The sequence below is a fragment of the Capra hircus genome, chromosome 16 (genome assembly GCF_001704415.2).
Source record: "Capra hircus breed San Clemente chromosome 16, ASM170441v1, whole genome shotgun sequence".
Lineage (NCBI taxonomy): Eukaryota > Metazoa > Chordata > Mammalia > Artiodactyla > Bovidae > Capra > Capra hircus.
In genome coordinates, this window is record NC_030823.1 from 18,631,162 (window position 1) to 18,658,226 (window position 27,065).

General features: G+C 41.1%; 1 protein-coding gene across 1 annotated transcript in view; it reads right to left on the reverse strand.

Moving 5' to 3' along the window:
• The window catches only part of ESRRG (estrogen related receptor gamma), a 246,004-nt gene that overhangs the window by 194,918 nt on the left and 24,021 nt on the right, over positions 1-27,065 (reverse strand). Inside the window, 2 exon segments of the mRNA XM_005690471.3 lie at positions 1,941-2,279; positions 2,282-2,355. Of these exon segments, the coding sequence (XP_005690528.2) occupies positions 1,941-2,279; positions 2,282-2,355 (413 nt within the window).

The window sequence follows — 27,065 nt, forward strand, 5'->3', positions numbered from 1 at the left end:
CTTTAACTGTGTGTTCATCAGCCATACTCAAGGAAACAATCACGTAATAGACAACACGAAAGCAAGTGGGAGATGGAACCACCTGTTCAACTAAGGACACTCCCTATAGTCTTCATTGCACCTGGGTGAGACTTGCCCTCACACATGCTCTTAAAAGAAAGGGTAGAAGACAACTCTGTGCCCATAAATGATTTCAGAATCACCTTTTGCGGGAACATTTAGAAGGATTAGAGTTTAACAAACATCATCTCTTTTGTGCTTTAAAAACCAGGAAGCATGTCACACAGTTATTAAACTGATTCCAGTTATGTCCGACAAGGGACCAGTAGATGACAAAGGAGAGTTGCCAGCATTAAATCAGCAGCAACATGGTAACAGAGCTGTGGTTTCCAAACTCTGAGCATCAGAATCACCTGGAGGGCTTGGCAAAGCACATATTGCTGGGTCCACCCCCCAGGGATGCTGATGGAGGTCATCTGGGATGTTCTAACAAATTCCCCAATGATGCTGATACTCCTGAATCAGCTCACACTTTGAGAAGCACTGTTAAAGAACAGCACAGTACAGTGCAGTGGTTCTTAACCTCAGTTTTACCTGAAGCATTAACTAGGAAGCTTTCAAAATCCCCACTTGCCCTGGCTGCACCCAAAGCCAATTAATTCCGAATTTGGGGGTACGAGCCCAGATATCAGTATTTTTGTACATCTCCAGGTGACTACCGTGAGCCCGAAAAGTTGAGAACCACTGATACATGGGAAGACACACTTGTGTCCATAACTAATTAAGAAGATAACATTTGCGATTTGGTTTTGTTTGGGACACACCACAAGGCCTGTGGGCTCTTGGTTTCCCCACCAGGGATTAACCTGGGCCCTCAGCAGTGAAAGCGCGAAGGCCTTAACCATTGGACCACCAGGGAATCCCCAAAGATACATCTTGTAAATCACTGAGCAGAATATAATCACTGGTGCGCTAGAGGCACTCGATAAACAAAGATTCTTTCCTTCCTCTATTTTCTTGAAATGGTATCACAAAGAATATAGAAAGGTGAAATGTAATTTTCTGTAAGGATATATATATATATCTATAGCTTTGAAAAGGAGCTGAGTTTTGTCTTTGTGGATTCCTAATTTAAAGGTCACATACAAATTTCAACCATAGTTTCTACATTTTTTTTTTTGTGGGAAATAATACTGCTATTTATAAACCTGGAGATCTATAAAGTTTTGGTATGTCATACATGTTGGAGGCATGTTTTATAATTTGGTATAGTTTGGTAGTTTTTTATATAAACTCATTAAAAAGGTAGGGAAAGTGTGTCTAAGCACAGGAAAAGAAGGAAGGCCATAGAAAATTAAATTTGTCTCCAGAGGTGATTCTCAAAGTGTAGTCCCTGGATCAACAACAGCAGCAGCATCTGAAAATCTGTTAGAAATATAAATTCTCACACTGCTACCCAAGGCAGAGCTAATGAATCAGAAGCTCTGGGAGTGGGTGATCTGCATTTTCACAAGACCTCCAGGTGAGTGTGATGCATACTCTAGTTTGAAAATCACTGGTCTGAAATATTTACTGTTTTAGTTCTAAGAAGAACAGAAGAGGTAAAAACACAATTTATCCAGGGCATAGATAGGGCTTTCCTGGTGGCTCAGCAGTAAAGAATTTGTCTCCAAGGCAGGAGACAGCCTGCAATGCCTATGACATGGGTTCGATCCTGGGTCAGAAAGAACCTCTGGAGAAGGAAATGGCAATTCACTCCAGTATTCTTGCCCGGGGAAATTCCATGAACAGATGGGGTTGCCAGCACTGGACACAACTCTGCAACTAAACTACCACCACCACCATCCTGCACACATCAGTTCAGTTGCTACCTAGACCCCCAATGCTCTAATAATAGCTGTGCTCTTTTAAAAGTATCGCCAGGCACAACCCTCACTCACCTTGAATCGTCCTCTTGAAGAATGCCTTGCAGGCTTCACAGGATGCTACCCCATAGTGGTACCCAGACGCGATGTCGCCACACACTAAACACAGTCTCTTGGGCATCGAGTTGAGCATGTATTCACACTTGGTCTGGGGATCTTCAACAATGGTGCTCGAGCAGTCATCATACAGTTTCCGGACAGGCCCGCTACCTCCTAGGATAGGAGCAGAAGGGTAGAGAGGCGGCGAGTCAAGTCCGTTCTGATGGCCATTCATGGTTGAACTGTAGCTCCCGCTGGCGTCCGAAGAGCCACCTGGGCTGTGGTGGTTGACGCTGTCCGTCAGGGAGGCGGGCTGGAGGGTTCCGTCTTGATGAAGGACGAACAGCTGGAATCAATGTGTCGATCTTTGTTTGACATTCTGCAGAGAAGCCTGAGGTGGCGGGAGATACAAACAGAGGAGAAAAAGAAGGAGAGAGTGTCAAACACAAAGACCAAAAGAGGTAGAGACAAAGAGGAGGTGAAAAAACAAGAGGAAATGGAAGGGAAGATTGAAGGAAGGAAACAAAAAAAAAAGACAAGAATTCATATGTTAAAGACTTGGCTCCTCCAGAGTGCAGCCTAAGAGCTGGGGACTACACATCATTTGCTAGTCAATATCTCTCCTTCTACAACAAGGTAATCAGCATAAGGGCGTGACAGGGTTACATCAAAGTGCCCAGACAGACCATAAACAAAAGCTCCAAGGGATCCATTTCCTTTCATTTTAATACCTTTCTCTTGGAGAAGCACTGTCAATATCTAAATCAACTCTCTAGATTCTAAATTTATCCACGGAAGAAGAGTAATTTGTAAGGTCTGTATCATTTCTAAAATTACATTTATCCTCACTCTACTTTTCCATTTTCTGATGCTGCAATCATTGTATTATGAGCAGAACCCAACTTTTATTGTCAAGACCAAACAGATGATTCCTCAGCTCTGTAATTACTGTTTGTCAGCATGCTTCCATAAGCATAACCGTGTCTTTTATTGATCTAAGACACATAGGGAATATATCCTCACTCACTTTGCCTCTGTATTTAAACCGCTCTGTTTCCTAGACATTTAGCGATATAGGAAGATTTCAAGGATAAAATTCTCGCCAATATTTAAGGATTATTTCCTCGAGCCCACAAAACAGGGAAATGATTACCGGCATCGATTAATAAATATGTACACGTGTTTACGAGTGTATGTGTTTGCGTGTGTGATCTACCACCGTCAACAACAAGAATCACTAAAAGCCATTTGAGCCTTCAGTCTACCTGTGAATCTATAATCTGATACTCTATACTTAGGAAAGTAAGGATGTACCAGATTTTGTCCTGAAAAAGTAAGACTTGTGGTGGTCTCTTTTTTTCCCCTTCCTTTGCTCCTTTAACATCATACCTCCTAAAAGGAAATATGATGAAGCAGCTAATCTGATGAACTCTCTCTTATTTAGAAGAAACAGTCCATCCCTCTTACTTTGTCGGACCCATAAGTGATTAAATTTCTAAAGAGGTAATTAGATGAAAAGACGTAATTGGTCCTATTTTCTTTCCGGTTAGCCACAGTGCAAAACCCCTTTTAGCAAAGTCTCTAAGAACCTTCTGAGAGCCCACTAGAGGAAGAAGAGGTGACAGCTGAGAATGAGACTAAGATAATTGCTTCCCAGTGGAAAGCTGATTTATGGGAATCCCACAGGGTAATGGTCATTCACTGGAATTTGGGGGAGTATGTCACAGGATAACCGAAAGGATGCAATTACCTCTTTCCCTATAAATCTAATGATATTTTATCACTGTACAAATTTCATGCTCTCCTCTGGGCACCCCGCTCCCCAAATTCCTCCGCTGTTCTGTTACTTTCAAACGAAGAAAAATACGGTTCTTTCCTATCAGGGAACATTCACTGAACAGTTCCAAGAAGGGGGTCTCAAGTGCCTCTACAACCAGAATGTGCCTCCTCACCTAGATTTCGCATTGGAAGTTCTGCACTGCTTTCTCAAGGAAAGCAAGCTCAGGATGTGAAGAAAACAAACAGGAAGGAGAAATCCACAAAAATACCCTCTTGCTTTCGCCCACCCACTCATGTTGTCCTTTCCTGGAGAAGGAACGAGAGGAAAAATATCCCCCTTGCCAGCCTGAACCAGGCTTCTGCTCCCTCCCACCTCGGCTGCCTCGTCCCCGTCACTGTTAATGAGCGCTGTAATTAATAGATCGCTCTCCTTGTCTCCAGGCTTGCACCCTGGGCTAAGCACTTTTCCTCAAGTCAACGTTTGAAAGAAAGCGGGTCGGCACTGACTTACAGCAGCCCTGCGAATTCCTTTTAATTTAAAGCACTTACCCCACCACTTCACTTATTACCTTATAATTACTGGACTGCTCGCACATACATTATGATCTTAGACTAGAGTTAGAAGTTATTAGGGTACTAAAACACGGTTGCTCCCCTTTCCTCTCTCCCGCACTGATTTTCTCATAGCGATGACAATTAACTCTTTCGCCATCTGCCTGTGAGGCACCATTTTTTCATCTTTTTTTTTTTCCTTTCTTCCTGAGGACAGTTGCTTTGAACCGCTTAATCATAAAACAGATTACGCTTTCTCCAGGTCCTCTTCTCTCTTTTTTTGATTGTCCAATTTTATACCACTTTCCTTTCCTTTGAGCTTTTTTCTCATGGACTTCTAAAATGAGCAGAACTCTTCACTGAGGAACAAGGGCAGGAATCACCCTCCTATTCATGGAAGTGATATTTGCCAAGTCACCAAATGTTTATGGGTCAAATGCATGTTGTTAATAAGGTCTTTGAAAAATTGGGTATCTCCAGCCAGCCGTTTCCTGGAAAATCTCAGTCCCTAACTTTGCAATTATCTGGGTGGAATCAAGAAAATTCACAAAGTTCACGCAGTCAGGGAAGCCTTGGGACAGGTGCAATCTCTCTTCCTACACAAGTCTGGCCACCGCAGCTGTAAATGAAAGTGAACAAGCTGGATTTGTGCTGTAGGTTTTACAGGTTTCTTCTCAGACGTGAAGCGCTTCCTTCATGAACACTTTCTGCTCAGTGGAAATAATAATAGAGCTGCCATTTATCAAGTGCTTACTAGGCAACAGGCACTGACCTGAGTACTTTACAAATATTTTCTCATTTAATCCCCAAGACGGTCTTGTGAGGGAGGTATGCCTCTTTAGGACACAGACCCTCAGACATTATACAATTTCCTGAAAGTCATAAAGTTTGGAAGTGGAAAAACCGAGATTTGAACTCAGGGCTGACTCCAAAGTCCAGTGCAGAAATGTCTTCAAGCCAACAGAGAGTCTTGCAATGTGTTTGCTGACTTTTTAAAAAATAGCCAAGCAAGGAGAGGTAGAGATGGCACACACAGAGGGTCTAAGACATTCACGCTCACCCATGAGTGCAAAGGTGGCTGAAGGAGCCACCACCGCCCTGGCGACAGGGCTGCCCTGTTGAGTCACCCTCCCCAGAATTTGCAGTGACACCAAAACCGAAGCAGAAAGAACACAGTTGTCTCCTAATTACTACTTAGCTCACTACACGAACATTTCCTAGACACCATTACATTATACCCTAAAACTACAGTGGGTCTTAATTCTCTCCCTCTCTATCTCTGAAATTCTACAGCTCTATTATTCAAGCCTGAAATATTCACAACTATCTATAAATTCAATTGTCAGCTGGTGGGTTTTATTCTAGACTTCACTTCAATCTAAAATTAGAGGCACTAAAATTCACATTAACTCTAAGAGGAATGTAGTGAATAAGACTTTATTTCAAAAGAACACCTTTTTGTCAGAAAGAACCATTTTCAAGATGATGGCTTTATCTGGAGCCAAAGAGAATAAGCCCGATTCCACATTGTGCTGTTAACGCAGAAATTTTAGGTCACATTGGATTAATAAAAATCTAAATTTAGTTGAGAATTATGAATAGAAATAACATGTGTTGGAAATGTGGGAAATATTTATTTTAAAGCCTACGTAGAGTTGCTTTTATTATTTCAAGGGAAGTGACGGGAGGCACAAGGGAAAAAGAGAAGTAACTTTCTCAAAATCTTTTCTGAGTGTACACCCTGAGAATAAACGAGAGAGAAATAACCATGTCAAGAATAACATTTAGTTTCTGTATAAGAAACAAAATTTGAGGCTGTAACAGCCTTCTAGAAGCCAGGGACATTTTAGTGCTTTAGAAAGCATTTTCAACACAGTCTGAGATACAGTCTTCAGTATTCTATGTAAATCCCAGATATGTTCTATCCTATATTCTATATTGTTGTTGCTTAGTTGTTAAGCCGTGCCTGACTCTTCTGCGGTCCCATGGGCTGTAGCCCGCCAGGCTCCTCTGTCCATGGGATTTCCCAGGCCAGGGATTGAAATCAAGTCTCCTGCACTGACAGGCAGATTCTTTACCCCTGAGCCACCAGGAAAGCCCTTATAGTCTATATATGTTCTACTATATAATATATCTATCTATATATAAAGTCTGATGATCATGCTTCTATATAGGGACTTTTTAACTTTTTATTTTATATTGGAGTATCGCCAATGAACAATGTTGTGATAGTTTCGGATGGACAGCAAAGGGACTCAGCCATACATACATATATATATCCATTCTCTTCCAACTGTCCCTCCTATCTAGGCCTTGACACAACACTGAGCAGAGTTCCTTGTATTATATGGGAGGTCCTTGTTGATTATCCGTTTTAGATGAGTGTACCTGTCTGTCTCAAACTCCCTAACTATCTCTCCCCACCATCCTTCCCCCCTGGCAACTGTAAGTTCTCTAGGTCAGTGCATCTGTTTTCTGTTTTGTAAATAACACAGGAACTTTGTGCCCAGCCTTGCCTAAGGGGCAGCAAGAGTAAAACTTATCTTTGTTATTAGATACTAGTCATCAAGCAAATAAAGCTTCCTGGTTGCTGGCCTATATAAACATGTAATTTTAGAAAGTTAATTAGTTGTTCCCCGGTGGCTCAGAGGTTAAAGCATCTGCCTGGAATGAGGGAGACAGGGGTTCAATCCCTGGGTCAGGAAGATCCCCTGGAGAAGGAAATGGCAACCCACTCCAGTACTCTTGCCTGGAGAATCCCATGGAGGGAGGAGCCTGGTAGGCGACTATACTAGTCCATTGGGTCACAAAGAGTCCGACACCACTGAGCGACTTCACTTTCACTTTCATAGGTGTGCATGTAAAAGGAGAAAGTAAGTAAAACAAAAAAATAAGGATCAGTTAAAGTTGCTGTTGTAGGGGAAAACCAGATAATCTGTAATTAATATCCCAAATATAATTATCAAGCTTGATTTGAGAGATGGTACTAGATCCAGGTAAATGTGTGACTGTGAGTGAACTGCCGTGACTTTGTGGGCAATGTATAAGCATCCAGCGTGGTCTGGATTTCCCAGAAGGGACTTAAGCCTATGTTCCCTAGGCTTATATATAATTATATATTATTAACCCTTTCACCAAAATAGAAGTTCTTAACAAGTAGCTGCCTTTCACCTTTTGAATTTTATACCAAACTCAAGTTCTTTGCTATTTTATTTTCCTCCTCAAATACGGTACATCAATGCAACACACGTGTAAAGGTCTTCTTTGACTTTCCTGATTGTAAAACAAAGGCAAGATTTTTTTTTTAAACTTTTATCATACCTATTTCAGTGACAGACACCTTAATAGCTAAATAGGTGACAACCATTTTATTTTCTTCCTTGTCATCCTTGCTGCTGCTACTGCTGCTAAGTCGCTTCAGTCATGTCCAACTCTGTGCGACCCCATAGATGGCAGCCCACCAGCCTCCCCCGTCCCCGGGATTCTCCAGGCAAGAACACTGGAGTGGGTTGCCTTTTCCTTCTCCAATGCATGAAAGTGAAAAGTGAAAGTGAAGTCGCTCAGTCGTGTCCGACTCTTAGTGACCCCATGGACTGCAGCCTACCAGGATCCTCCGTCCATGGGATTTTCCAGGCAAGAGTACTGGAGTGGGGTGCCAAAATACCCATCATCATTATAGATTCCAAACATTTTATCAATATATCTCCCAAATTTTTATGCATTAACAATGAAGCCAGCAAACCTGCAAGTTTACAAATAAGAAGAAAACAGAACCTGTGACTTTCCTGGTGGTTCAGTGGCTAAAGAATCCACTTTCAATGCATGGGTTTCAATGCAGGGGGCATGGGTTCAACCCTGATTGGGGACCTAAGAACCTACCTGCTGTGTGGGGTGGCCAAAAAATATCCTTAATTCTCTCACTGAGTCCAGAGAATTTCAGGGCTGAAAAGCAGGGTGCTCAAGTCCTATCACTCATCACTTACCTATTTAAAATGGCAACAAATCTCTAAGAACTGGTCAATTTTCTACCAGCTGAAATCACCCAATTGAATATTTCAGTATTTTTCTTTCAAAAAATAAGAAGCTTTTGTTAGCCTATAGGTTTGGGGTTTTGCTTTTATGCTTTCAGAAGAAAACCTCCAAGACTAAGGCTGCAGACCCCAGAGGCCCAGGCTTCAAAGCTGTAACCCCAGCAGCTCCCATGGCAGAGTCTGAGTTACAACTTCAAGCACGCCACTTTACAATGAGCTTTTTTTTTTTTTTCCCCTCCCTGCTTCAATTAATTGCACTCTCGTAAAGTGGCAAAATGTGAATCACTTAGTAACAAAATGGGCACCAGCTGCTATTGTCAGAGAATGATGATGCTGAAGAAAGAGAAAGCAACGGAATGAAGTGTCATGTCAGAAATCAACGGTGCAACGTGTGATTTGAGAAAACATGACTACTTTACAGAGACAGGGTGTCATTATGGCATCACAGTAATACGCTGCTTTGACAACTGCTGGGTCTAACATATCATCATTGCATTAAGGTACCCTGGCTTAGTTGGGGAAAGAAGACAGAGGATTTTTTCTTTTAATAAGAAATATCTGCAGGTCTGCCTGGTTAACCCAATAGAAAGAGATCATTAATTGTAAAGAAAGAACTGTACATCATGATTCACACGCTCAGAAAGATTAAAACATGTGCGCATGTAAGCACGCGCACACACACAGTTATCATTTTAGGGCTTCTTTAATAAACGCTGAGGTCCATCTAACGCAAGCAACGTCTGCCTAAAAGAACCACAAGGATGTAGTGGCCGGTTCTTGATTGTTTGAACAAGTAACGTGTGCATTTAGTCTAAAACATTCTGTGCAAGTAATACTAGTATGAAAAGGCCAAGGTAAAAACCTTTACGAGTTCCAGAACAGCAACGTCACGTCACTCTCCAACTGTTCTATTTTGATTTCGCCCCAGTGCTATTTTATTTTTCTCCTATTCAGTTGGTCACTGAAATTAAATTTTACAATGGTTAAATAAATAAAAGACTCTTTGCAATTTACTCTGGTCAAGTACAACAGTAACCAAACAGCTCCTCACAAAGCTGGTGCTTGAGTCACTGACAGATGTAGCTAAGCTGTATGAGAACCAGGGGCTAGCTCCTTCAAATGACAAATCAGAGCATCTATCAAAGCCGAATCCTTTGCCAATCCTATCAAAGGCTTTACCAAGCAAAGAAATTTAGGACAAAAAAAGAGACCTACAACTCATTTCTGGTGAGTTGTTGAAAGGAACACACCCAAAAATGTAACTTTGTGTGTGAGTGTGTGGGGGGGTATTCAATCGCTCAGTCAAGTCCGACTCTTTGAAACCCCTTGGACTGCAGCCCACCAGGCTCCTCTGCCCATGGAATTTCTCAGGCAAGAATACTGGAGTGGGTTGCCATTGCCTCCTCCAGGGGATCTTCCTGACCCAGGGATTAGACTCACATCTCCTGAATCTCCTACACTGCAGGTGAATTCTTTACTGCTGAGCCATCTGGGAAGCCCTTATATAACTTCATACCTAGGGCTGAACCATGACCAGGAAGGACTTTGTTGAAACTCTATCTGCTTTGAGGACTTCAGAATTCAGTGATCTTTTCTTACTCAATTTTCCTCTGAAGCTAGGTCTGTCAACTATGCTGGTATAGTCACTGAAATGCCAGGTCCTAGGACTCCCTCCATCCCAGACAAACCAGGATGGTTGGCCATCCAACTGGATGCAGAGAAACACCTATAAAACCCTGTGCCTCTCCTTCTGCGGATGTACCTAAAACAAAAGAAGGGAAACGGATTATATTCCTTTTCGGTAAAGAGAAATGCAGTAATAACACTAAGGGTGTTCTAACGCGTACCGGTCAGAAAGTGCCAGCATCCCTATCTTACTACGCCATACCAGCCAGCCCCATCTCCATGTACTATTTTGGACATAGGAAATCCCAACTGCTTCCATTTGTCTTGCCAGGTGATTTCTGATGCTTCCTGGTTGATAAACTTTATTAATGGGAAAAGAAACGGTTCTGTGGTATCACAGTATGTTGCTCATTATGGTTGTTGACAGTTTCTGTATTTAAGGATTCGATCTGATGCAGAGGTGCTTAGTAGTGTAATTCATCCTTAGCTTGTTTTTCTGGACCTATTTCAATCTGGGGGTGAGCATCCCTCGTTTATAGCTCTAAATACAGTAAGTGAGCTACTGGCAAATCAATAAAAACTGTTAAATGCATAATAATGCTGGGTAATTGCATACATGATGTTTTGCATTATTAACTGTCTGAGCTTTTCTTTAATATAATGGGCACTCATGTAATATAGAGCAGCTATAAGTCTATAAAATATACAGTTTATACGAACCGTGATGCTGCTTAAAACTCTGGCTAATCACCTACATCGGCTTTGAAGGAAGACTTCTCCTCCACTGCCAAGTCCAAATCAATTCTTATGACATTACTTTATAACTAACATGATATTTAACTGATGATGGCTATTAGCTATTATACAGATTGCCTTCAAGGACTGAACAGTAGGGGGAAAATACCACTTAGTTTAAACAAACTTCTGCCATGTAATCAATATTATTGAGGCAAATTAAGTGTCTTAACAAGTGTGTATATTTGCCCTAATGCAGCTTAATTAACTATATCCTCACCACTGCCCAAGTCCTGGTCACCTATGGATGTCAGAAGACAAGAAATGTCTAGTCAGAAACTCAGATGCACAGGAGATGCAAAACCAGCATTTTTATCTCCAGTCTCTAAGAGGACTTCTTTCTTTACACACATTACTCTCCTGGGACCCAAAGTCAGAGGACAGGAGGGCTTTAGAATTGTGTACCCTACGTCTTGATGTAGGAAACGCCCAAGTGCCCAGACTGCTATCCCCAGGCTAGAGTGAAACAGCCCTGGGCAAAAGGTGGGGACCACTACCAAAAAAAAAAGACAAAAACAAAAAACCCTAAGATAAATCAAAATGAAGCTTAGGATATATGCTGAATGTAACATTTATTCGGTCTTAGAGATTTACTACGCCATGAGCAGACCTCCTCTGCAGTAAGCTTTCTAGAGAAAGGAAATCGTCTCCTCCTTCTACAAATCTCTGGTCTTTCAAACAGAAATATGGATCAATAACGTTTGCTTGTGTTCAGACAATTCCGTTTTCAAGCAGTCAAGGAGTACACTGAAGAGAAAAAGCGGACCCAGCAGTAGGGGGTACTGACAGCTCAATGAAGACCTTCTCACAGCATCTCGCTAGAGGAGAAATAAACAGACAGGGAACTCATAGAAAGTCTATGCACTGATCTTTACAAATTACAATCGAATATAGATGCTTTACACACACACACTGCAGTGACGGAGTTCACAAATCAAATCCAGGTCAATGAGAGAGCTCAGGCTGTCTGAATCTCCCTTTCTTATTCTCTTTGCTACACTGGAACAGGAAATAAGAATGCTGTCCGGAGTGGATGTAAGGATACTGAGATCATAGTATCGATGTCACCCTTTACTCATTTAAGAAAATGTTTTGCAAAAGCGATTACAATGACCAATAAGCCAGCTGCCTCCACAGAGACGGGCCAGTTTCTTTGGAGTGGAACTCTGCAACATCCCCGGAAACCAGGTGAATCACAACAGCAAAAAAACCTAGATGCTGAGAAGGAATCCTTGTTGAAATAAATGCTGCTTCACGTTTACAGGAACATTTCACGTCTTACAGGCAGCGTCACGGTAGCACCGCAGATAATAAACCACATCTCTTCCTATTGGACAGTAGTTAAACTATATTTATACTTTTAACTTAATAGCTTAGTCTGCAGTAGTTAACATCTGGATGCAAAAGCAGCTGGTCTGGGGTGATGTATGAGAGCAGAGGTTACCATGATATTCTGTTGGTATCAGGTGCTGTTCAGCTGAAGTAGGAGAGTGGGGGGAGGGATGGGAAAGGGGAAATCAGCTAATTATTAATCCTAAGACTCCTTCCTCTGTATTCTTCTTTTTAATAAAAGCATGTCATTGAGCTAGCTGCCTGAAGAGAAGGTGAAGCTTAAAGACCCACGCCACTATTTGCAGGCACGGAAAAATAACATAGATACACACATACATTTAACTCAAGCCATAGAACTGACGAAGGATTTGTTCTGTAGCAGAATGGATTTTGTAAAAGGGATTATGCAGCAGTGAGACACCATCCAGCGAAGCCAATGGAAGCCATCGAGGGGCCAGGATTTCAGATCGGAAGGACTCAGTGGTGGTTTGTCAGTCAAAGACCCAAAGACAAACATGCAGAGAAAAATTCCTAAAATCTTCTCACTTCTGGAAAACTGATTCAAAAATGTAGGACACCAGAGTTCCCACACTTTGTCTGTTTCTCTCATTTCTCAGGAAACCCTGCCTTCTTACAGGGCTGGAGGGAGGAGGAGTGTGCTTCCAGGCGGGGACCTGGGGCGGAGTGACCTAAGGCAGGCCGCTAAGGCACTCTGATCCTCTATCTTCTTCCTTACTTGTCAGATGGGAGGATGTGCTGAAGTGCTTTCTAAAATAACTCCTGCCTTTTAAAATATATACAGTTTACTCAAATAAAACCCACACTGGCTTGTGACTCATATGAGACCTGAGAGCAAGGGCTACTGCATGAAAGCGTCCTTCCCAAACTTCTGTTTGTTTCCTTGACTGCTACTGCACTCAGCCACTGTTGAGGTCAGGGCAGTGCGTGCATGGGCTGTGTGTGTGTGCTGGAGGAGAAAGAAAAAGTACTCCAACAACTTGCAGTGGGGGGTGGTGGTGGTGGTGGTGGTGGTGGTGGTGGTGGTGGTGGTGGTGGTGGTGGTGTGTGTGTGTGTGTGTGTGTGTGTGTGTGTGCTGTAGGAGAAAGAAAAAGTACTTCAACAACTTGCAGTGTGTGTGTGTGTGTGTGTGTGTGTGTGTGCTGTAGGAGAAAGAAAAAGTACTTCAACAACTTGCAGTGTGTGTGTGTTTGTGTGTGTGTGTGTGCTGTAGAAGAAAGAAAAAGTACTTCAACAACTTGCTGTGTGTGTGTGTGTGGGGGTGTGTGTGTGTGCTGTAGAAGAAAGAAAAAGTACTTCAACAACTTGCAGTGTGTGTGTGTGGGTGTGGGTGTGGGTGTGGGTGTGTGCTGTAGAAGAAAGAAAAAGTACTTCAACAACTTGCAGTGTGTGTGTGTGGGTGTGGGTGTGTGTGGGTGTGTGTGTGTGCTGTAGGAGAAAGAAAAAGTACTTCAACAACTTGCTGTGTGTGTGTGTGTGTGTGTGTGGGTGTGTGTGTGTGTGTGCTGTAGAAGAAAGAAAAAGTACTTCAACAACTTGCAGTGTGTGTGTGTGGGTGTGGGTGTGGGTGTGGGTGTGTGCTGTAGAAGAAAGAAAAAGTACTTCAACAACTTGCTGTGTGTGTGTGTGTGTGTGTGTGTGTGCGCTGTAGAAGAAAGAAAAAGTACTTCAACAACTTGCTGTGTGTGTGTGTGTGTGTGTGTGTGCGCTGTAGAAGAAAGAAAAAGTACTTCAACAACTTGCTGTGTGTGTGTGTGTGTGTGTGTGTGCGCTGTAGAAGAAAGAAAAAGTACTTCAACAACTTGCTGTGTGTGTGTGTGTGTGTGTGGGTGTGTGTGTGTGTGTGCTGTAGAAGAAAGAAAAAGTACTTCAACAACTTGCAGTGTGTGTGTGTGGGTGTGGGTGTGGGTGTGGGTGTGTGCTGTAGAAGAAAGAAAAAGTACTTCAACAACTTGCAGTGTGTGTGTGTGGGTGTGGGTGGGTGTGGTGTGTGCTGTAGAAGAAAGAAAAGTACTCAACAACTTGCAGTGGTGTGTGTGGGTGTGGTGTGTGTGTGCTGTAGGAGAAAGAAAAAGTACTCCAACAACTTGCCACGTAACAATGGAACTGCAGCAATGACATTCAACTGGGTAATCCTTCCCAGTGGGTGACAAAGGGACAAACAGATCCATGATCATTAGAGGGAATCCAGGGAGCAGGAATCTTTTTTTTTTTTTTCCCTAGAAATGGTTCTCTTTTTGCTCATTACGTTTTTGGTAGGAGGCGCTGGCGGAAAGGGCAATTCCCTGCAATCAGTGTTTAAGTGAATGTTTGTCCCAGAGTGTGACACCACGCTGTCAGCAAGCAGCAGGGAGTCCTTGAGTTGTTACTACATTTGATTTGACTGCCAGTAGGAAGCTTCATTTCTACCAACTGTTAGTTGCTCGCTCAAAGAATCTTCTCTTCATTTCAGGAGTGATTTTTTTTTCCCCCCTTTCTTCTATTTTCTTTTCCTTGATAGGTCGTGAGTCCAAACTTGCACGTGGACAGAGGCAACTTTAGTTCTTGTCTCCAAAGCTGGTCAGACCTGAGGGTCTGGCTATAAAGAGTCCAGCCAGTATGTTCAGAATCTCATGTCTCTCATTCAGATTCTCTGCACTTTAATTCAGATTTCCTAGATCATCAAAAGGTCAACACAGACGCAAACTGGTTTGGCCACATTGTGTACACATGCTTTTACTTGGTGAGGCTTATTTTAGTTGATGGAGCAGACATTTCTTCAGCTCTTATCAACCAAAAAAAAAAAGCCTTGTCACTCACCTTTTCCTGCAATTTTGTTCAACTATCTGCTATTTCAGTGACTGCTTCCGACACCTCTACAATTTTTCTGATCTGATAACTTGACTACTTCCCATAAAAGCATCTCTCTTCTCAAATAATGATTCTGATAATTAGGATTCTCAAACAGTGCCTCTGCCAATAACTTCTGACAGTGAAAAGCATCTTTAGAAACAACAAAAGCAGATGATGAGTAAAAATGGGGGAAAAAAGAGAAGGAAAAATTCCTCAGAGATACGATGAAAATTCAGGCTGAATGGAAAAGTAATTAACACGGGAGAGCTAAAACTGTAATTAAGAAAAATTTCATTACAGGGAGGCAGGTGAGTCCGTTTTTCTGAATATGAAAGGGGCTGTGTTAAAATAAAATAGAGGCCGGTTTCGGGGAGTGGAGCAGGAAAGCCATGTCTTTAACCAGATCAAATTCTCGAAATTGGCTGTCAAGACAGGATTGTTGTGATTTATACCCGTCTATCAAGTGCCCGAACGGAGAGACAGAGAGAAGAGAAACAAGCTGCTGTCGCTTCCATTCGCAAAGAACCTTTAATTTCCACAGCACCATCTGTTACCAAATCTAATTCACATTCCCCCTTAATCTGGTTTAGTTCCATAATACTAATTCTTTTCCAACGCCTAGGAACACAAACCACCAAAAAAAAAAAAAAAAAAAATGGCTTTGGTTCTTGGTGAGTGAGAAATTGAATATTACAGAGTTAAGGTGTAAAGGCTCGGTGGCTTAAGTGAATCATGCTCTTCTCCATTAAAATGTCTTCCTGGTAAAGGGATTTGTTTTCAGCCAATGCAGAGATATGAAATTGTTCACATTTGGGGTAAAAAAAAAAAATGCTGATATAAAAGTAGGCCGGGGACATGAAAGGAGAGGTTGTCATAAAATACAATTGTTGTCAAGTTTAGTCACTTTCAGAACTGGCTATAAAATCACTTTGTCATGGTTTTCACATACAGAAACCCTGAAATTGTACTTTTGTTAAGGAAACTGAGAGTGATGTATATATTCAGAGAAGGCTGGGCTGGGGGTGGGGGGGGGAACCTGAAGGGAAACCTAAGGAAATGAAAATGGAAAAATTTATATATAATTTAAAATAAAGAGATGTATATGAGTAAACACAGGTCCATCTCCCCCAGTCCGAGGTTTGGTTAGCACAGACTTTTGATCCAACAATCACTTCTGCTCTTAGCCAATATAATAACTGGCATTCACAATAATGAAAGCTGTGGAGCTATAAAATTATAAAGTGCTTTCTGCATCAGGGAAAGATTAAACTATCCTCAGTAAAGACTCAGTGCTAAATGTATTTTACTGCTTTCTAACTCTGTGAAAATTTGTTATCTCTAAAGGCAATAGTACATAAAGATCCACAAGCGAACTTAACAGAATGAGAAGAGACACTGTCTGAATCCTGGGGTGAGAAGTTTTGATTACACATTTAGTCAGCTGGCTCACTACCTCATTCTCCTATGAACGTTAGCAGAAGCGTCCTTTTGTTCTCTAATTCAGTCACTCAGAAGACTAGCTGGTTGGTCTATGTCATATCAACCACTCAGTAAATCACTGGAGGGGTTATGATCAAAATATTTTCATGACAGACTTAACTGTAAACCAATAAATACATGCTTTATTAAAAAACACCTTAACATGTAAAATTGATCACTGAACTGGTAGTATCTTCATACTTGATTTAAAAGATATCCTAAATCTGTTACATAAAGATACATTTTTTTAGGAAAGATTCTCTCACTTTACTGATGACATCTTCTGATTAGGTAGATATATTCAACTACTAGCAATAAGAGTCTGCTTTTTAAGAAATGTGTTAGATTATGAAAGAAGATAAATCGTTCATGACAAGAAATGTAGAGATGAGAATATGCTTATAAATGCACATACACACATATATATATATCCTATAGAAATATCAATGGATGTCATATATACATATAAGTGATTAGAGATTCTAAAAATGGTATAATAGAAAATAAAACTTAATATTTTCAATATTCATTAAGGAATATGCTAATTCTGACATCCCTAAATTATACAGAGTAATTTGTATTGTATAAGTTTTAGAGTTTCTACTACAGTTAAAAAAGAAATTTTTGTTTTCTTCACATTCATAGGAATTCACAAGACCAACAATACTTTATGCTGGTGAGGATGTGAAGCCAACTGCAACTCACATACATTGCTGGCAGGGTACAAATGGTATGACAGTTGTGGAAAAAATAGTTTAGAAGTTTCTAATGAAGTTAAGCATACACTTACCACATCACAAGAATTCACTCTTGGATACTTACTATCTAGTATCAGTAGAAGTTATTTATCGGTAGAAGTTTCTATTGATTCCTATGCCTTGTTGTTGTTATTTAGCCACTAAGTTGTATCCAACACTTTTGCAACCCCAAGGACTGTAGCCTGCCAGGTTCCTCTGTCCATGGGATTTCCCAGGCAAGAATACTGTACTGGGTTGCCATTTCCTTTTCCAGAGGATCTTCCCAACTTAGGGCTCAAACCTGTGTCTCCCGCATGGGCAGGTGAATTCTTTACTACTGAGCTACCTGGGAAGCCCCAAGTCTTAAACAGGTAGACTTAGAAAATTCTTCAACACCCACCCGTACTTTTGATTTACACCTAAGAACAGAGTGAGTCAGGGAAGTGAGACAGATGACTTATTTAAGGACATTAAATTACGAGGTAGAATTTAGTCCAAATTCCAGGTTTCCAACTCTGAGGTCAGATCTTCTTCTAACCTATGAACAGGACAAAGGATGAAATCAAGATTAGGCCCATAACTTGTAGATAGAGAGGGAGAAGAAAAGGGTGGGACAAATTGAGAGAGTAGCATTGATGTATATACACTACTAGGCTTACTCCGTGGCTCAATGGATAAAGAATCTGCCTGTGATACAAGAGACACAGGCTCCATCCCTGGGTCAGGAAGATCCCCTGGAGGAGGAAATGGCAACCCACTCCAGTATTCCTGCCTGGGAAATCCCAAGGACAGAGAAGCTTGGTGGGCTACAGCCCAAATAGTTGCAAAGAGTTGGACACAGACATGACTGAGCATGCACACACACACACATAAATGTACACTATCATGTGAAAACACATAGCTAGTGGGAACCTGCTGCATAACACAGGGAGCTCAGCTTCATGCTCTGTGATGACCTAGAGGGGTAGGATGAGGTGGGTAGGTAGGAGGCTCAAGAGGGAGGGGATATATGTGTGTGTATATACATATACATATATATAGTATATAGCTGATTCTCTTCCCCCTTGTCTCATAGGTAAAGAATCTGCCTGCCAATGCAGGAGACACAAGAGACGAGGGTTCGATCCCTGGGTCAGGAAAATCCCCTGGAGGGAGAAATGGCAACCCACTCCAGTATTCTTGACTGGAGAATCTCATGGTCAGAGGGGCCTGGAGGGCTACAGTCCATGGGGTCGCAAAGAGTTGGACTCGGCTGAGTGACCAAGCACATGCATAGCTGATTTATGTTTTTGTACAGCAGAAACTAACACAACACTGTAAAGCAATTATCCTTCCTCCAATTAAAAAACAAAAGAAAAAAAAAAAAATTAGGCCTATAATAAATAATATTCTACTGCTCTGAATGGTAAACACCTTTTCATATTTTATTTTTTAAATACTTATGAAATATTTTTTATCGTAAACACCAAATAATTCCGTGCATCCATGTGCACATTTGGGAAGTAAAGAAAGCTAACCTGAGTTCACCCCTCACTGTCTTCCTCCAAAGCAGGGCTCACGACAAAACGGCTTATGCAAATAGGCAAAATTGGAGCGGTGATGTGGTCATGTGTCATTGTAAGTAACTCATGGTGGGCTTTTGAACATTTTGGGTTTGATTCTTTGACATTTTACTTAATTTTCAAATATTTATTTATTTGGCTGCACCGGATCTTAGCTGCAGCACATGGGATCTGCAATCTTCGCTGCAGCCTGCGGGATTTTCAGTTACAGCATGTGGGACCTAGTTCTCTGACCAGGACCTCTGCACTGGGAGCGCAGAGTCTTAACCACTAGACCACTGGAGAAGTCCCCTTGATGTGTTTTTGCAACAAGGAAGATTATGGGACACAGAATAAGGAAACATTAAGGATTTAAAACATGGAAATCAGAAAAAGAGGGGGAGTCATCTGATTTTTAAAAATATCTTTTAGATTATCAGTATAAACACAGTTTAAAAAAAAAGTTGTGGGGAAAGTGCAATATAGAAAACTGGAGTAGTTAAAATCATGTATTTCAAAAGAAATGCCTAATTCTATGGAGCTTTCAGGAAAGAAAACTTGCATAGTGACTTAAATCAATTTAAAAATGATTTCAACACCAATTTACCAGATGCTCCTCAAGTAGGAAGATGGGGATGATGTTCCTTAATGGGAAGGAAAATAAATCACAGAACACATTTCCTCCCTTCTTTAACTTACATACACATGAAGGTTATAGCATTCAGTACTTAGCCAAGGAGAGATAACATGATTGTACAGCTAATTCATGTTTTCCTGAAAAGAGGTTTCTGCAAAATAATAAAACTGTGTGAAATAAATAATTAAATAAAACTATACATTCCTGAAGATGAATTCAGCCAAGTTTATAATGGCTCCATACACACCCTATAGGTCAACAATCCTCTTCCACCCTAAGTCTCACTTCTCCCCACCTTGTACCTCATACACGAAATGCTTTGTTGTTTTTGCTTAGTCGCTAAGTCCTGTCCGACTCTTTGTGACCCCGTGGACTGCAGCCTGCCAGGCTCCTCTGTCTATGGAATTTCCCAGATAAGAATACTGGAATGGGTTGCCATTTCCTTCTCCAGGGGATCTTCCCAAACCAGGGATCGAACCGGTATCTCCTATACTGCAGACAGATTCTTTACCGCTGAGCCACTACAGAGCCTCCATGCAATGCTTATAGACTTGTAATTCTTCCTACCAACCAGCTTTCCCTTTTCCCTGGAATGCATTTCTCCTTCCTCTGCTCCAATATCTGGTCAGCTCTGATTCATTAATAAAACTTCTACTGAGTTATCACATCTCCAGGAAGTCTTCCCAGCACCACTTTCCCTAGATATTCCCATAACTCCACCAGCCTATTTCTACAACTGCACTTAACACGTTGTCTTTCATGTGGATACTTACGTTTCTATCTGTCCACTTGAGGAGGACTGTACACTGATATCTCTTCCTAAATTTAACACTGTGCCTCGGCTAGCAAATGAATGTACAAAATGCGAAGTCACATCGGCAAAAAGTAGTGGACTTAAAATGTTGGGTTACAAATATTTTTTTTTTAAATTAGCGTGTTGTTTATACAATCTCAAGAATCTGTGAGATAAACATTAAACATAGAAAATCTATTTTTCTATCTCCTTAGGTCAAAGTAAACCCCTTAAGAGATTTGATTGAAACTGAACAACCTACAGGATGAAATAGTAAATGATTATAAGGTTTTTAATTAGATATCTTGGCTTTGATTTCTCCAACACTGTCATTCCTTAGTGCCAAACTAACTACGGGCACTGAGATATTGTCTACAAACCTCAGTTGCTGCATCTGTTAAATGGGAGCTATATCTCATAGTACAGGAAGTATAAATAATTGTTTGCAAAGGCGGTATTGAGTTCAGAACGATATCAATGAGTAAGAAGAGAAAGGCCATTTTAAGATGAATGAGGACGATCCAGAAGTGCAGGGGAGGCTCAGAAAATGAAGGAGGGAGTGGTTCTGCAGAACAAGACAGGGGATCTGGAATCTGCTACAGGTTCAAAAACTAGGTTGGCCGGACTGTGGAAGCTTTGAAATACTAAGGTATGCAGATTAGATGCCATTTTATAGGTGATGGGAAGCTACTACAGACTTCCAAGGAGAAAAGACATAACCATTTTGTGCTTTTATTAAACACAGTTTTGACTGCAGCAGAGTCCATGTCATTCATCGCTATTGTGTTTCAGGCATATCACCTGATAAAACAAACAGACCAGATCTCTGAACTCACAGTGTTTAAAGGCCAACTTTGGAAGCTATTCCCTCCGGCCAGATAAAGGATGAAAAGAACCTGAAGTGAAATGGTAGCAAAGACAATGAAAAAAAGAGGAGGCAGACATTATGAGCATCATGAATAGAGTTTTCTCCACCTCCAGTGATCCATAAATAATACATGAGAATTGATCAAGCTAAAATGATTTTAACAAAGTATACATATATATATATATATTTTTTTTTTTTAATAAAGTAAGCTGCAATAATTTGGCCACCTGATATGAAGAGCTGACTCACTGGAAAAGACCCTGATGCTGGGAAAGACTGAGGGCAAGAGGAGAAGAGGTGACAGAGGATGAAATCGTTGGATGGTATCACTGACCAACACACATGACTTTGAGCAAACTCTAGGAGACAGTAAAGGACGGTAAAAGCCTGGCGAGCTGAGTTCATGGGTGGACATGACTTAGCGACCGAACAACAATGTAAAAACAAATGCATGTCTTGTGATGGAACTGTTCTTCATCTTGACCGTGGTGGTGGTCAGAGGAACGTACATTTACAATAAAATTACTCAGAACTAAACAATCCCAAAGAAAGGCAATGCCAAAGAATGCTCAAACTACTGCACGATTGCACTCATCTCACACGCTAGTAAAGTAATGCTCAAAATTCTCCTAGCCAGGCTTCAGCAACATGTGAACCGTGAACTTTCAGACGTTCAAGCTGGTTTTAGAAAAGGCAGAGGAACCACAGATCAAATCGCCAACATCCATTGGATTATCGAAAAAGTAAGAGAGTTCCAGAAAAACATCTATTTATGCTTTATTGACTATGCCAAAGCCTTTCACTGCGTGGATCACAATAAACTGTGGGAAATTCTGAGAGAGATGGGAATACCAGACCACCTGACCTGCCTCTTGAGAAACCTATATGCAGGTCAGGAAGCAACAGTTAGAACTGGACATGGAACAACAGACTGGTTCCAAATAGGAAATGGCGTACGTCAAGGCTGTATATTGTCACCCTGCTTATTTAACTTCTATGCAGAGTACATCATGAGAAACGCTGGACTGGAAGAAACACAAGCTGGAATCAAGATTGCCAGGAGAAATATTAATAACCTCAGATATGCAGATGACACCACACTTATGGCAGAAAGTGAAGAAGAACTAAAAAGCCTCTTGATGAAAGTGAAAGAGGAGAGTGAAAAAGTTGGCTTCAAGCTCAGCATTCAGAAAACAAAGATCATGGCATCCGGTCCCATCACTTCATGGGAAATAGATGGGGAAACAGTGGAAACAGTGTCAGACTTTATTTTGGGGGGCTCCAAAATCACTGCAGATGGTGACTGCAGCCATGAAATTAAAAGACGCTTACTCCTTGGAAGGAAACTTATGACCAACCTAGATAGCATGTTGAAAAGCAGAGACATTACTTTTCCAACAAAGGTCCGTCTAGTCAAGGCTATGGTTTTCCAGTAGTCATGTATGGATGTGAGAGTTGGACTGTGAAGAAAGCTGAGTGCCAAAGAATTGATGCTTTTGAACTGTGGTGTTGGAGAAGACTCTTGAGAGTCCCTTGGATTGCAAGGAGATCCAACCAGTCCATTCTGAAGGAGATCAGCCCTGGGATTTGTTTGGAAGGAATGATGCTGAAGCTAAAACTCCAGTACTTTGGCCACCTCATGCGAAGAGTTGACTCATTGGAAAAGACTCTGATGCTGGGAGGGATTGGGGGCAGGAGAAGAAGGGGATGACAGAGGATGAGATGGCTGGATGGCATCATGGACTCAATGGACGTGAGTCTGAGTGAACTCCGGGAGTTGGTGATGGACAGGGAGGCCTGGCGTGCTGCGATTCACAGGGTCGCGAAGAGTCGGACACGACTGAGTGCCTGAACTGAACTGAACTGAAACATATGCACTCACATACACAAGCACAAATGAGTGTACACGATGAGATCTAAAGTCAGTAAACTCTTTCAGGATCAGCCTCTTGGTTGTGATCTTGTACTATAATTGAAGGAGGTTACCACGGGAAAAACTAGGTGAATGTATAGTATTTCTCAGTATTATTTCTTACAACTGCACGTGAGTCAACAAATATATCAAAGTAAAAAGGTATTTTGGTTTTTTTTGAAATTAATATCTTTCTTGAAGACATGGATTATAGTGCATTTGACTTTGTATCCTTGGCACTTTGTACGATGCTGAACTCATATTAACTATTTAATGAATATGTCACTTAATATGTTTGTTGAATAAATAAATGAACTGCAAGGCACGATGTTAACTAACGGCATTCTTTACAAATGTTGTTATAAACCTCATCACATAAGTTCTATGTCTGGCTTATATTTATCTGACATGACTTGAAATATCAAACTTCCAACACTAAATATCAGTTAGTCACGGTCATGAAGCTGATGGCATAGATGGTCCTCCATTCTACCACTTCTCAGAGAGTATGGTGAGCTCTCAAGATAATAGTCTTAAGAAATATTAATATTATTTCATATATCCTAATAAGATATCAGGATTTTCTTTCTTTTTTAACAGTGAGAAAAGAAGTTATAACCACACAGCGATTCTCGAAACAAACTTGTACGACAAGTACGTTCTCTGTTTTACAGATGAGGAAACAGTCTTCTGATAGAACTGGAACTTGAAATTTCTAAATTTTGTCCTCTGAGCCACAGAATGCTGAACCACAGAGATTTAACAACAATACTTTATAGCAGCCAATTAAACACGTCAACTGTAGTCACACATAGAACTACTATCTTCTAAGCATTTTAGTTTTCAATAGTGTTTCTTAAACAACTGCATACTCAGTTAAGTGCTTTGATGTATCTGTGATGACTATACAAACACACAATAACAAAAACAGGACCAAAATAAAACAAACAAAAAAAAAAGTATCTTATCCCCTTAAACATCTAACAACAAAGGATAATAATTTTGAAATGTCAAAATCACTTGGCAACTTAGAAAATACTAGATTATTTATACCATAGAAAGGAAAAGCTAAAAGATAACTATTATTTAATTGAAACAGATTCAGGGCCTTCTAATAAGGAGAAATTAAATTATTCTATACTATACTATACTATTCTATACTAGGTAGAACTTCCAGACCAATTAGCTTTTATCATTAATATCAAAACATATTATGTTAATTACATATACATAATGTATATGTAATTAATATGCATTATGTATATATACATTAATTAATTTTCTGTGTCTCAGCTATCTATTAACTAAAATGTAGGTATTAATTAATGCTCACACTATCTAATGCAGAAATGTTGAGACACAAAAAGAAAATAGATATGAAAAACTTTGAAGAGTTTAAATGTTATGCAAATCCAAAGTTTACTACAAATCTGTGAGACAAAATGTTTTAATCTTTGCAATAATCAAATCAGAAAGTTAAGCTGCACCTACTTTTGAAATATAAATCCATACCTACCTGGGGTTGTCACAAGAAACCTGGTCAGCCTTCGGGAGTTGTTGTAAATTACACTTGTTTAAACACTTTGATAACACATTCTAACTTGTACTGACTTTTCACCAACATTAGCTCACACTACCACCCAAGATGATCTCTTTAACTTCTCAGTACTTGAGATGAAGGGAGGATGCTAGGTGTTTTCAGGAAACCTTTAAAGGAACCAGTGTACAAATCTTTAGTATCTGTTATGTGCCAAGAATGATATGGACACTGAAGAATAATGAAGTCTTTTTCCATAGGAAAATGTGTTTCAGAGGTCAATATATCCATGCTAAGAATGCAGGCTGCATGAAAGTTATGCAAGAAAATACTGAGGTTTAGAACACCAACCTCCCCCAGCCTCTCCACCTGCCATCAGATTCCATGCGGATGACACCTAATCTAATACAGGTCAGGGGGAAAATTCAGGTTAGAAATAAATTCTGAAACTGCTTAACTACACTAGGCCTTCTTAGCTATTAATCACAAGAATAAAACAAAAAAGTGTGGATAAAGCTACAATGATCACTTTGGGGGAGAAAAAAAGTGACACCTAACCCTAGAGGCATAGTCTTCATGCAAGAACTGTGGGGAATGTCTCTCTGGAGTGACTTCAACAACTCACAGTATGAGTCACAATGGCTGTCAACCTCAGCAGCCTCTGAGTCACCCTCTCAAAGACCCAAGCCCCTGCCTCCTCTGTTTGCTGCTAAGGCGTGGCTCTCCTATGATAGTACATCTGACCACCTTCCAGAAGGCAAGCAGACAAGGCAGGAACATTCCTTGTTCTCATCCAAAATCCAAGAAGGAAGATTGAGGGAAAACAGGAAGAGGGGAAAATTAGTGCTGTTCATCTCATTAAAGACTTGCCCACTGTTACAAAGTAGCTGAATGGACTGCGCAGGGGCTTTGGAACAGTGTTGCCCTTGGTGTGCACGCGTGTGTGCATGTGTGACAGCAGCCGTGGCCGTGGAAAGCAGGCCTGGCAGAGCCCTGCCACGGGGGATGGGCCCTGGTGGTGATGTGGCTGCACTTAATATGCCAGCAAATTTGGAAGACTCAGCAGTGGCCACAGGACTGGAAAAGGTCAGTTTTCATTCCAAGCCAAAGAAAGGCAATGCTAAAGAATGTTCAAACTACCGCACAATTGCACTCATCTCACATGCTGGCAAAGTAATGCTCAAAATTCTCCAAGTGAGGCTTCGACAGTACATGTACTGAAAACTTCCTGATGTTCAAGCTGGATTTAGAAAAGGCAGAGAAACCACAGATCAAATTGCCAACATCCATTGGATCATCGAAAAAGCAAGAGAGTTCCAGAAAAACATCCACTTCTGCTTTATTGACTATGCCAAAGCCTTTGACTGTGCGGATCACAATAAATTGTGGAAAATTCTGAAAGAGATGGGAATACCAGACCACCCAACCTGCCTCCAGAGAAATCTGTATGCAGGTCAAGAAGCAACAGTTACAGCTGGACATGGAACAACAGACTGGCTCCAAATCGGGAAAGGAGTATGTCAAGGCTTTATATTGTCATCTTGCTTATTTAACTAACATGCAAAGTACATCATGTGAAACGCTGGGCTGGAAGAAGCACAAGTTGGAATCAAGATTGCCGGGAGAAATATCAATAACCTCAGAAATGCAGATGACACCACCCTTATGGCAGAAAGCGAAGAAGAACTAAAGGGACTCTTGATGAAAGTGAAAGAGGAGAGTGAAAAAGCTGGCTTAAACTCAACATTAGAAAAAACGAAGATCATGGCATCCGGTCTCATCACTTCATGGCAAATAGATGGGGAAACAATGGAAACAGTGAGACTTTATTTTCTTGGGCTCCAAAATCAGATGGTGACTGCAGCCATGAAATTAAAAGACGCTTACTCCTTGGAAGGAAAGCTAGAACAGACCCAGACAGCATATTGAAAAGCAGAGATATTATTTTGCAAACAAAGGTCCATCTAGTCAAGGCTATGGTTTTTCCTATAGTCATGTATGGATGTGAGAGTTGGACTATAAAGAAAGCTGAGCGCCGAAGAATTGATGCTTTTGAACTGTGGTGTTGGAGAAGACTCTTGAGAGTCCCTTGTACTGCAAGGAGATCCAACCAGTCCACTCTAAATGAAATCAGTCCTGAATATTCATTGGAAGGACTGATGCCAAAGCTGAAGCTCCAATACTTTGGCCACCTGATGGGAAGAGCTGACTCACTGGAAAAGACCCTGATGCTGGGAAAGTTTGAGGCCCGGAGGAGAAGGAGACGACAGAGGATGAGATGGCTGGATGGCATCACTGACTCAATGGACATGAGTCTGAGTAAACTCCGGGAGCTGTTGACGGACAGGGAAGCCTGGCGTGCTGCAGGTCCATGTGGTCGCAAAGAGTCAGACAGGACTGAGTGACTGAATTGATCTAGTGGCTGGGCTTCACTGGTGGTTCAGTGGTAAAAAGAAAAAAAAAAATTCACCTGCCCATGCAGGAGACAGAGGTTCAATCCCTGGGTTAGGAAGATCCCCTGGAGGAAGACATGGCAACCACTCCAGTATCCTTGCTTGGGAAATCCCATGAATAGAAGAGCCTGACAGGCTATGGCCCACAGGGTCGCAAAAGAGTGAGCCATGACTTAGC